Source organism: Monodelphis domestica, chromosome 6 (assembly GCF_027887165.1).
Source record: "Monodelphis domestica isolate mMonDom1 chromosome 6, mMonDom1.pri, whole genome shotgun sequence".
Lineage (NCBI taxonomy): Eukaryota > Metazoa > Chordata > Mammalia > Didelphimorphia > Didelphidae > Monodelphis > Monodelphis domestica.
In genome coordinates this window covers 184,727,801-184,740,486 of record NC_077232.1, presented here as the reverse complement: position 1 = coordinate 184,740,486, position 12,686 = coordinate 184,727,801, and the positions used below count along the sequence as shown (strand labels likewise).

Below are 12,686 nucleotides of genomic sequence, written 5' to 3'. Positions count from 1 at the left end.
TTATTTTAAAATTCTATATTGGTCTACCATTAAGTTGGGGAAAAAAAGAAGTAATGAATTACTGAACTAATAGATTAGGTGTCTCTCACCAATCAAGGATTTCTACTTCAAAATGCAATGGCAAATAGTGGAGATTGGGAGGTAAAGCCCCTTCCCCTGCTGAAATCCACAGATGTCAACAATCCACAAAGTTGCTAGATGTCTGGACTAAATGAAGAATTAGTGTGCTCAGCCTTTTAAGGCACTATCCACAACTCTTCCAATTCAACCAAGGGGAAACCTGTTTATGCTTTGTAAAGAGGCTGACAGGGTGACAGCCCGTATCTTTCCATTTGGTTTAATATCTTATTATTTGCCAGTGAATTTTTATGATGTGATCACTGGAGGTTGGAGGGTCCCAGGAGGTGCAGATATCAATTGGCCAGAGACTAGCTATATGCCTCTGCCTCCTACCTTTCTATAGCTCTCATACAGGCAAAATTAAAAGTAATTTCTGGAGGCAATTAGAAGGATTGGGAAAAGGTGGTGAAGTTGTCCATGGTTACATTGCTCAGCATCGGACCAGATCAGCAACAGAACTTAAGTCTGATTTCCAGTCCCCTTTCAAATATATGAATCTGCCTCCTCAGCTATTTTGGAATCTCCCCCTGTCCGGAGAAATCTATCATTAGAAGAGCAAGGGAAATGTGTGCTACTTGCCAGCAAAAATAAAGGGAATGGGGTGAGATTTTGGATAAAAGCAGCATTGGATTTGGAATCTGAAAACTTGCCTTCTCTGTCTCCCACTGCCTGTTCCCTTATCTCTATTTGAGTCCAACCCCTTGCTATTGCTAAATCCTTCCCTCCATCCTGCTCTCTGAAATGTCTGCTCCACAGGTAGCAAACTTGCCTTCATCTTAAACTTTTTTCTTTCTTCTCTCATCTTCTTATACTAGTAGACCAGATTCCCTCTTGATAATAGGGATTTCAAAGACACCTTTTCCAACACTGATTGCACTTCTACTCACACCTCCCTTTGCCCAGACCCTGGGGAGTTAGAATATTCTCCTAGCTCTCCATTGCCATTTCCTGTCTTTTCTTCTATAGTCATAACTCAGGAATTTCTCCTCCTTTGAGGTTCATTTGATCCATATTTCTAACCCAATCAAGATTCTGGAAGCTGCTAAGTAGTTCACTGTCCTTTCTCCATCAATGAGTTATGCCTAGTTCTCAGTCTTTACTCCCTAACTCCTGCCCTCATGAAAGGAGACTTCAAACATACATATTCACACTTGTTCATTCTAACCATACATTTCCCCAACTTACTCATTTCCTATGACTAACTTTTCCAGTCTATTTCAGTATTATCTTGAACATCTGCAAATGTTCCATTTCCATGTTCAGGAATGATGACATTCTTTCATCTGGTCATAAGTTGTTGTCATTCTACCTCTCCATCTTGAAACATTCCGACCCTTTTCTCACAGTGACCTCAGATTCTTCTATCCTTCTTTCTTTCCCAGGCCATCACCCCTGTGTTAGCTATTCTTTCCTTCCTACTCTATTTTGACCTGGTAGTGAATCAGTTCAACTCTAAACTGTCCTCTTCTCTACAGTCCCTTATCTTATGGCTGGTATTGCCTTGCCAAACTTCTGCCTTGGATTATATCCACCATCTACTTCCTTTGTTCCTAATCATATGTCACAGAATGAAGCTGGAGAAAATCATGAAATTATTCTAAGTCAATTGAATTTATTATTACAAAATTTCAACTGAACCCTACCTAACTGATTCACTATACCCCTTACCTCTTCTGAACTGTTTCATTCCTCCCCAAACATCCCATGGCTTCCCTCTCTGACCCTCTGCTTTTTCACCTTTCTAAAGATTTTGACACTGTCAATCACCCTCTACTTCTTGACACTTTCATTTGTAGGTCTTCATAAAATTTTCTCTCTCCAGTTCTTCTATCAGTCCCCTCTTTCTCCATTTCCTTTTCTGGATTTTCTTTCATGTCATATCTGCTAATTGTAGTGTCCTCCAAAGCTATGTCCCGGGCCCTCTTCTCTTCTAATATACTCTTTCACTTAGTGTTCTCACCAGCTCCCATCGATTCAGTTATTTCTATATAGGAGATTCTAAGATCTATTCATCTAATTCAAACTCTTTATTAGAAATATCAAACTGGGTCTCCCACAAATATCTTAAACTCAACACCTACTGTCATCATTTCCTAACCTGCCTAAGCTCACAATGGGTGGATAGCATTCTTAATTCCTTTAGCAGAAATTCTTTGTATCAAATATCACTGGTAAAAGTCTGACAGTCAAGATATATAGAGAAATATCTAATAGAAATATATAAGACCAAAAACAATTAGAGAAGTGGGTCAAAGAATATGAACAAACTTCTCAAAAGAAGAATTGCAAACCAGTATTATAGGAAAACATTCTATATTAGTAATAACAAAAGAAATTGAAACCATAGCAATCCTAAGTTTCACCTATTACCCAGAAAATTAGAAAAGGTGGCAAAAAACTAGAATAGTCAATGATAAAGGAATTGTGGAAAGACGAGCACAAGAATATGTGGTTGGTGGAGCTGTGAAGGAATAAAATCATTATAGAAATGGAAAAAATGATTAAAATGACTATATTCTTTGACCTAGAAATTATATTGCTAAGCATATAATCCAAGGAAATCCTTGAAAAAGAGAACTTCTTCACATGCACTGCAATATTTTTAACAGACACTTTTAGCAAGAGCAAAGAACTGGAAACAAAGTAGATGTATATCAACTGAGGAATGGCTAGACAAAATATAGAATATAATATTGTACTTTGAGAAAAGAATATAATGAATACAGAGAAATAGGAAAAGACTTCAATAAACTAGTATAAAGTAAGCAAAGCCAGGAAAAAAATATGTGTACATATGTATGTGTGTGTGAGTGTGTGTATATATATATGATGACTACAACAAGCATAAATGAAAAATCAACACATACCTATGAAAATTTCACAAAAAAAGATATAAAAAGATGTCTTCCCACACACACCTTTGCAAAAGTAGGTCACAGGTGTAGAAAACTAAATATATTAGGGGTTTTTATGTGTTGATTATTTCTTCTTACTTTAAATAAAAATATTTGTTATAAGGGATCACCCTCTAGGCAGTAGGAAGGAAAAGAATACAGAGAAAAATTGAGGCATTATGAAAATAAAAGATACCAATAAATCTTTTTTAAAAACTCAAGGACAGGAGGCAGCTGGGTAGCTCAGTGGATTGAGAGCCAGGCCTAGAGACGGGAGGTCTTAGGTTCAAATCTGGCCTCAGCCACTTCCTAGCTGTGTGACCCTGGGCAAGTCACTTGACCTCCATTGCCTAGCCCTTACCACTCTTCTGCCTTGGAGCCAATACACAGTATTGACTCTAAGACAGAAGGTAAGGGTTTAAAAAAAAAAAACTCAAGGACAACAGGAAAAGGAAGAGGCTGGTTATATATGGAGAATAAGTTGCCAAGTCCTATCATTTCTACATCTATAATATCCTCTTATCTTATCTGACATTACCTCTATTCTAGTAGAGGCCCTTATAATCTCATACCTGGACTACTGCAAACACCTACTGTTTAGTCTCCTGCCTCAAATCTCCACTCCACTACAGCTCGTTCTCAGTTCTCAAAGTGATTTTCCTGAAGTCCAGATGCAAGCATGTCACCTCCTCTCTATTCAATTAATTCAAGTGGCTCCCTATTACTTTCAGGATCAAATGTAAAATCTTCCATTTGACTTTCAAGCTCTCTATAACTTGGCCCCTTTTCCTGCCTTTCTAATCTTCTTACATCTCTCTTCTCCTTCCAAGTACTATTCTGCAATATACTTCTAGTTGGCCTTCCTACCATTCCTCAAACTACACATTTAACCTCCCTACTGCAGGCATTTTTTACTAGCTCTACCCCATGCCTTCAATTCTCTCCCTCTTCCTCTCTGCTTCCTGCCTTCCATGGCTTTCACTTCTCACCCAAAGTTTCATCTTAGGCTAGAAGACTTTCCTCCTTTCCTCTGTTACCTAACAATATACCTTGCCTAGTTATTCATATGTTATAATGTTAAATTTATATTATAGTTGGACTTGAATATTTAAGTTGGTGGTCACCAGGGATTTAATTTCTAAATCCCAAAATGAATTACTCAAGTAAATGGAATTATGGTAGTTTATTTTACAACCGAGAGAAGATATTAAGGAAGAGAGATAAGGGGAGGGGAGAGAGGGAGAAAGGGAGAAAGGGAGAGAGGGAGAGAGGGAGAGAGGGAGAGAGGGAGAGCGCCTTGGCTTCCTCAGAGCCTGGTAGAAATTATAAGCCCCAGCCAGGGGAAAGAAATCTCAAGATGATGGGCCTTTCTTAGGGGTTCACACCTCCAGAAAGGCAAGGAAACTAAGTCAGCCTTTCACTCATCATAGTGACCATCTAAAAGGAAAGCAGTCTGAGGTATCCTGCATGAACTCCTCCAGGGGTCCAGTTCCACAGCCAAGTGTCTTCATTCCAAGTCTGAGTATCTGTCTTCCAGTCTCTCCTCTGAGTGATTCTTCTTCACTCCAACCCCAAGTCACTGATCTCCAGTCCAGCTCCAAGTGACTGATCCTTTGATCTATATCGGTGTGCTTCTGTTTCCTCTACTTAAAGATCTTTTTCTCTTGTGTCACCTCCCCTAAATTTTACGTCTACCAATCACAGCAGATGCTCCTCTCCAGGACTGCCCACCCAATGTATGAAATGGATGTTCATACCTTTTGTGGTTGGTTAACACCTTTTTGTGGTTAGTTAATACCTTTTTGTAGTTGGTTAACACCTTTTGTGGTTGGTTAACACCTTTTTTTGGTTAGTTAATACATTTTGTATAGCTAAAAATGGGTAGATCTACTTTAAATACTGAGTTTACACTTTGGGGATTCAAATCTAAAAATAGATAGGGGATTACAATTTATTTTCACTATCAAGGAAGAGCTAAGTACCTTCATTGTTGCAATAAGGAAATAGCCAAATCCAAACTTCACAGTATTTTCCATTAAACTGTAAGATTTTTTTTAGAAAAGAGCTGATTTTTATCTTTCTTTGTATCCTCAGAACTAGCACATAGTAGGTATTTAATAAATTCTAGATGAACATTCCAAGTACCATTCTGGCTCCCTGAAGATATTAAAAAGAATCAAAAGATCTCCAGTACGTTGGTTGAGTATAAGAATCATATGGAGAACAAGGAGAATGATTATGCAGAAAAGAAAGTATGAAGAGGTAATGTGATTTTCAGTCATGTCTGACTGTTTGTGACCCTCTTTGGAGTTCTCATGGCAAAGATATTGGAGTGCTTTGCCATTTCCTTCTCCAGCTCTTTTTACAGATGAGCAAACTGAGGCAAACATGGTGAAGTGACTTGCTCAGGGTCAACCAGCTAGTAAGTACATGAAGTCAGATTTGAATCCAAGAAGATGAATCCTCCTGGCTCCAAACTTGGTACTCTATCTACTTTGCTTATAAAGGGCTGTCCCCAGGTGTTCCCAGGAAAAGACAGTTGGAGGAAAGCCAGGCTGAAGGAGAAACCTCTGCTCTCTCTGGGGTGGACTGACCAGGAAACTTTGGATCTCTCTGGGTTTTTCTGATCAAAGGAGGCAAGCCTGGCTGTAGGGGGAAGGAGCTGAGAACTAATATTATTAACTTCTGTCCCAGGCTGAAGGATCCTTGAGAGGGGCTTCTGAAATTAGGCTGAGAGACCTTGGTGGCTTTGTGAAGAAGAAAAGAAGAATAACAGTTGTCCTCCATCTCTCTGACTGTCCCCCTGTCACAGTTGTGATTGGACTGATTTCCCAAACCCTCAAATTCTCCTTATAGTTTAGGGAAACCCTTATCCCTCTTTCCTCAATTCTCTATCCTGTTGTTTCCCAATAAACCCCTTACCTGAGAAAGAAAACGAGTATCTTCATAGTCCAGTGGGGGTGGGGGTGGGGAAGGGGCAAAGCCACAAGCTTCAAAAAGGAACTGGGAGGGAGAGGCTGGGGGAAGTGAAGAGGTTGAGGGAGTGTGTGGCATCTGGGAGTGAAGGGAGGAGGAGATTAGGAAATAGATTGATCTACTAGTCATCAATAGTGATCAGTAGGCAGATCCCAGAGCATTCCCCTGTAGCAGTATCTCTCAGTGTCACTCAAAGTACACCTATCCCCATTTTAACTAGGCAGCCCTCAGGTATGTCCCCTACTAGTAGCAGCCCTCTAGTCTCAAGCCAGAGTACATCAGTCACATCAACAAGAAATGGTGTTACACAGATTATCTATTACAATAGTCTGTAATTTCTTGAGATTTTTAGAAGGGGGGGAGGTTGTTGTGGGGCATTCTTATAGTTAAATAATGCGCTACAAGCCTGTGAACTTACTGGTATTCCTTGGGACAGGCACATAGATTCTAATGAAAAATGAAAACTCAAGTATAAAAATTTTTAGGTGTTACTTCATCAGGTTTTTACAAAGAGGAGGAGATGGTTCTCTTTTCTTACATATAGATTTCAACCTACTCAGATGTATTTGGTACATAATTCCCTTATAAAATTTTTTAAGTTGTTATGGTTGGCAATTTTTTGAAAAGTGACTATTTAGCCATTTTGACAATCTCCAGATCCAATTTACTGTTTACTCAAATTCTATGGCATCAGGAGAGCAGGAATTAGGTCCGACCTCTGCTCCTGCTTAATTGTATTACTCTAAATGGCAAGTATAATCTTGGCCAAAGTTACACCATTTTTCAGCAACAGCACTCACTATTCAATATCTCTTCTTTCTGGTCAACATTTTTTCCACTAAGTGAAATTTCATCCAAAGAATATTACTATAATTACACATAGCTTTGATTTCTTCATCCAAAAACTGTTCATATTTTTTGACCATTTAGCAACTGGTGAATTGCCCATCAATTTGGCAAAATTCCCACCATATTTTAGATGTGAGATATGAAAAGATGCTCTACATCATTAATGATTAGAAAAATGCAAATCAAAACAACTCTGAGATATCTCATAGCTATCAGATTTGCTGAAATGATAAAAGGGTAAAATAACAAATGCTGGAGGGGATATGGAGAAATGGGGACACTAATACAGTGTTAGATCCAATCATTTTGGAGAACAATCTGGAATTATGCTCAAAGAGTTCTAGAACTGTATATATCTTTTGACCCAGCAATGTCACTCTTAGGTTTATTTCCTAAAGTGATCAAGGAAAAAGGAAAAGAGTCTAAGTCTTAAATATTTATAGCAGTTCTCTTTGTAGTGGAAAAGAACTGGGAAATGAAGGGAAGCCCATCAATTGGGAAATGGCTAAACAAGTTGTGGCATATGATTGTGATGTAATACAACTCCACCATAAGAAATGATGAACAGGTTAATTTTGGCAAAATATGAAAACACCTATGTAAAATTAGGAAGAGTGAAATAAGTAGTCCCCAGAAACCATTACATATAGAAACAGAAATATTGTTTGAAGAATGATATATATGTCTGGAATGGGGTACAGGGTCCCTTGGACACCCCAAGTCCCTAGAGGAATCCCAGGTCTGAAAGAGTATGTGAGGAATTTCTCTATCCTAGACCCCAGGAATGCTGGTGGCTGAAGAAAGCCAGCCCTGGTGCAACAGAGAGGACTGAATAAACAAAGGATTCTCTGCCTTCTGTTTTAGATGAATTTACACTAGTTTTAAGATAAGGGTCTTAGCATGGTCTTAGTTCTGTTTGTACTTCAAACATCACTAGGTTCTCTGAGATAGGCAACTCACCCACCTTTATGATCAAGATGTCATAAATGATGTATACCTGTCCTTCTATCCCAGGCACCAAGACACCTCACGCTGGAATGTTACCTAATCCCCTTGTTGGTCCCTCTCTCCACATTCCTTTCTAAGTCACATAGTCTCTGTTCCTTTAATGTATATAAATCCTGGATCCCTTCTCCCCAGGGGAGGCAGACTTCACCTGCACCTGCCTCCCAGTCATTCACTCAATAAATTCCTCTATTTTTAAAGATTCATTGGAGGTTGGTAATTCTTTAAGTGTACACCCTCCTGAACCAGATAATATCACAAGCTCTCCCACAACATGTGCATCTCCAGAGAAAGAAGTGATGAATAGTGATGAATATTACTTCATTCACTTTCTCTGTCTCCCTCCTAAAAAAAAACAAACAAACCCAATCTCTGTATTATTTTTATTTTGTTACAACATTCTATAGCACAATGGTTTTTAATGAGATTCTAGTTCATTAAAGTTTTTATATGAGGCATAGGCTTAATGGAATCACTTCCAAGAGTTCTTTGGGGCAAGCAATTGCTTAAAAAAAAAGCTCCTTTTATGTGAATCTTTTCTGTCCTTCATCAACCCAATCAGTGCCAAGTCCTATCCATTCCACCTTCATAATCTGACTTTCAAATCTTTCCATTCCCATAGACTCTACTTTCATTACCTCTCCAATGGACTACCATAATGGGTTCCTAAATATCTACTGGGAAAAATACAGATTCCTTTGCTCTGATTCTGAAAGTTCTCTGTGGTCTGGATCAAAACCATCTTTTCATTCTTACTTCATGGTACACTTCTACACACACACACACACACACACACACACACACCACATTTCCAGTCAAACTAGACCACCAGTCATTTTCTTATCTTTTACTTATTTTGTTCTGTAAATTATCTTGTTTCTTCCTTTCATTCCCAGATGAGGTATCACCCACTCAGTGAGAACATCTTCCAGCATGATCCAGACCCTAATCTCCCAAGCTTCTCCACTTAACCCTTTCTTGTGTACTTTTCTCACTCTTAGTTATTTGTAAAAATATATTATGTAAAAATATATTAATATATTATTATATTATAGTTAATTTTTTAAAATCCTTACCTTCTCTCTTAGAAGTAATACAAATATCAGTTTCAAATCATAAGAGCAGTAAGACCTGGGCATCTGGGGTTAAATGACTTGCCCAGGGTCACAAAGGAAGTATCCAAGGCCAGATTTGTTCATCTGCCTCCAGGCCTGGCACTCTATCCACTGTGTCACCTAACTGCCTCAGTCAGGGTTAGTTTTCAACTCTGTATCCCTGCATATACACCCACAAGACACTTAATCAACATAAGCTAAAATGAATTCAATTGCTTATTCACGTGTTCTACTTTTCTACACACCAATGCTACATTTGAGAATGTCATCAAAACAGCCTGTCTAAAGTGAATGACAAAATCACCCTCAACTTTCATCTGGGATGTTGTACTCCATACCTTGAGTCCTCTGAAGCTTCCTGGACTGGTTGGAGAGGAACTGGAGGATTTTGTTGATTTAGGAGTGGAAAGCTGACTGCTGGGTGTCCCATTAACTGGTTGCACAACAGCAAAGTAAGAAAACAAAGAGGGAAAGGTTATTAGAATATGAAGTCATCAGATTCTTCTAAAATATTAATTATGCACATGCTCTACTACAAGAAAGAAAGCTCAAAGCAAGCTGCAAATCAGCACCAAAGGTTATAATCTGAAATGGTACCTCATAACACAGAGTTGGTAATACAGAGGGATAGGGTCAACCTACTTCAAAAACCAGTTTCATTGATCTTAGTAATTAAATGAGTGAAATAGACTTAGAGATCAAAGACTCTTAAGAGACTAACAATTTCTTGGGATATTCTTGAGCCCAGGGGTGTCAAACTCAAATGGGAATGGTTCACTTCAGCTGCATGGTTGCTTAGAAAATCCCCAAATGATATTATCTTGTGTTGTATTGCATTTTTATTAAACATTTCCCAATTACATACATTTTAATCTAGCTCTGACTTTACTTGGAAGTTTTGCCACCCTTTCCCCCATGAATTTACTGTCTCTAATCTAGTCTATCCACCTGTCTCTAGGCAAAGCTATATTTAGATGCACCTACCTTTTTTCTGAAGGCTTATGAAAAGAAAGTTAGCTTTAGCAGGGAAGCCAAGGAAATATGTCTCTATGTTGAAGGGGTTGGGGCAGGGAAGAAAAGGAGTTTTCTTCTTTAAGTGATCAGAAGATTCCAGGGAGAATATATGTGGAATAGCTTTGGAGGAAGGGGACATCTGCCTATTCAGACAGATCAGCCCCTTGAGCCATTGCTATTCCATTGATTCTTATCCTATGATAAGAGAAACTCAGCATCCCGTTGAGGATTCATGGAAACATAGAGAAGAAGAGAAGGCATGGGTGGGTTATCTGCACTGATGGAGGGAGTACCCACATCAATCAGATCCCATATCCATAAAGGACAGAAATATGGGAAGAAATGCTCCATAGTTGATGCTACCAACCTGTAATAATCAGAAACTTCTTATGCTCATTCCCTATCACTGTCAAGGGTACCACAATAATCTCAGTCACCCACATCTGCAACCTGGACGTTACCTCCCTCTGTATTCTTACCACCTTAACCAATTTGTTTCCAAGTTCTTCACAATTCCTCTTAGCATATAACCCTCCTTTCCCTTAAAACTGGTACCACTTGGAGGGATTCCATAGAGGGAAGATCTGACTGGGTCATTTCCCTATTCAATAAACTCCAGTGGCTCCCAATTACATCCAAGACCAAATATTAAATCTTGAGTTTACCTTTTAAAGCCCATCATATGTGTGCCTTTCCTACCTTTCCTTCCTTCCCTTACACCTCACTCCCTTTCAGCTCCTCACTATTGTTTTTGCAAAATACTCCTCCCTACTCTGCATTTTCCTTGACTATTGCTCTCTCCTCATCTCTATCTCCTGGCTTTCCCGCTTTCTTTCAAGTCTTAGTTACAATCTCACCTTGTGTGGGAAGTCTTTCCAATATGCTAGCCCCCTCCAGAGAGATAATTGATGGAGTCAGAAACCAAACTAAACCATACTTTCCCCCTTATTTGTCTTACTTGTTTTTGTTTTTGTTTTTTTTTCTGGAACATGGCTTCTATGGAAATATGCTTTGCATCACTTCACAGGCACAATGGTTATCATATGAATTACCCTCTCAAAGCATAGAGGAGGGGAAAAAGAAGTGATATTGTTATTAAACTTTTTTTAATTTTTAAAAAGAAGTCTTTCTCAATCCCCTTTAAGGCTGGTTCCTTCCCTCTTATCTACAATTTATCCCTCCTATATCTTATTTGTATATAATTGTTTGCATGTCATTCTCCCCACTGATTGTAAGCTCCCTGAAGGCAAGGACTGTGTTATTACCTCTTGTATCCCCAGCTCTTAGCAAATTGCTTGACTCATGAAGAGTTTAATAAATACTTATTGGCTTGACTTGAGCTTTAAAACTCTAATCCCTCCCCTTATAATTAAGATAATGATCTCTTCTATCCAGGGTGGAGAAGAAAACAGTGGGGAATTTTTGTCTCAATGGAATATCAAAATGAAACTCACTAAAGTTATGCCATGACCATTCCAGATGAATTCTTGCTAGTAATTCCTATCATTTTTCTCCTTCTAAAGTTCTGCAGTCTCATGACTTAAAAACATTTAGGGTACTTCTGTCCGAATCTGTTCTAAGTCTCTGAAATGGTGAACCCCAAATTAGATACTCCTATAGAAAAATTTATCTTGCAGTTTCTACTCATCATGTCCCTGCTTTCCTCAAGACCATCAACCCCTATTCAGCATATCATTCACCATGACCTCCGGATTCTGACCTCCGGATAGTTTTCAACTGGCTTCTAGCTATATAATTTGGAATTCCTTTCAATATATTCACTTATTTTATTTTCTAGTGCTCATTCTTCAGTGTTTCTTTCTTCACCATAGCAGAGACTTCATTCTGTGAATTATCTCTGGTTTCTTCTAACAACTTCCTCATACTCCATGTAGGTTCTCCTAATAATTTAAAATCTTCTCCTGTGTAAGTGATGACAGAGTATGTAAAGGACACAAAGCAAAATAACCCTCTAAATTCTGTTTCATTCTGGAAACACAGCCATGTCAACAATGACTGCCTGACATTAACCATTCTTTTATATGTTTAAATAACATAAATAAGCATTAGGAGCTTAACTAGACCGTTTAAATTCCAACTCATACCTGAACAATTAGCTCCTATTGAAGAGGTAGTTCATTGTCTTTGATGAACTATTGCTTATGGTTAGGTAAACCACATTTAAACACTAATATCCAAATTTGAAAAGTTGGTCTTCAGAGACTTCAATCTAGGTATTTTATTTCTGTTTCTTTTAGGAATCATCTTCTTAATTACAGAAAGATCAATAATTTTTAAAGTCCAAAAAAAACTGCTTATTTTTTAAAAATCATGTAATAGCTAACTAGATTACAAAGATACCAACAACTTATCATTTTGCATTTGTTGCAAATTTATAGCTTGAAAACTGCATGGACCAATGCAGATCAAAAGTCAGCTGTGACTTAGTACAATTCCTGTGGGGTGGGAAATCAAGCCCAATACTATCTAGTAGGCCAGTGGTGTCAAAGGATCTTTATGGCCTCCATATTTGCTTACTTTTAAAATGTAATATTATCTCACTGAATTTTTATTTATTTTGCTAAATATTTCCCAACTACATTTTAATTTAGTTTAGGCCACACTCAGGAGTTTTGGTGATGTTGTAGTTGACATTTCTGTGCTAGAATGTATTAGCAAAGTTAAATGGGAATTAATAGTATTATTTAATATA

At 38.2% G+C, this 12,686-nt stretch overlaps 1 protein-coding gene across 6 annotated transcripts in view; it reads right to left on the bottom strand.

The window, feature by feature from the left end:
* The window catches only part of DCLK2 (doublecortin like kinase 2), a 218,733-nt gene that overhangs the window by 63,612 nt on the left and 142,435 nt on the right, over positions 1-12,686 (bottom strand). For all 6 annotated transcript variants that reach the window (XR_008913112.1, XR_008913113.1, XM_056803678.1 and 3 more), the window contains one exon: positions 9,298-9,392. Coding sequence is in view for 4 of the 6 variants with exons in the window: in XM_056803678.1 (XP_056659656.1) it covers positions 9,298-9,392 (95 nt within the window). In the remaining 2 variants the exon portion in view is untranslated. The remainder of the gene's footprint in view (positions 1-9,297; positions 9,393-12,686) is intronic.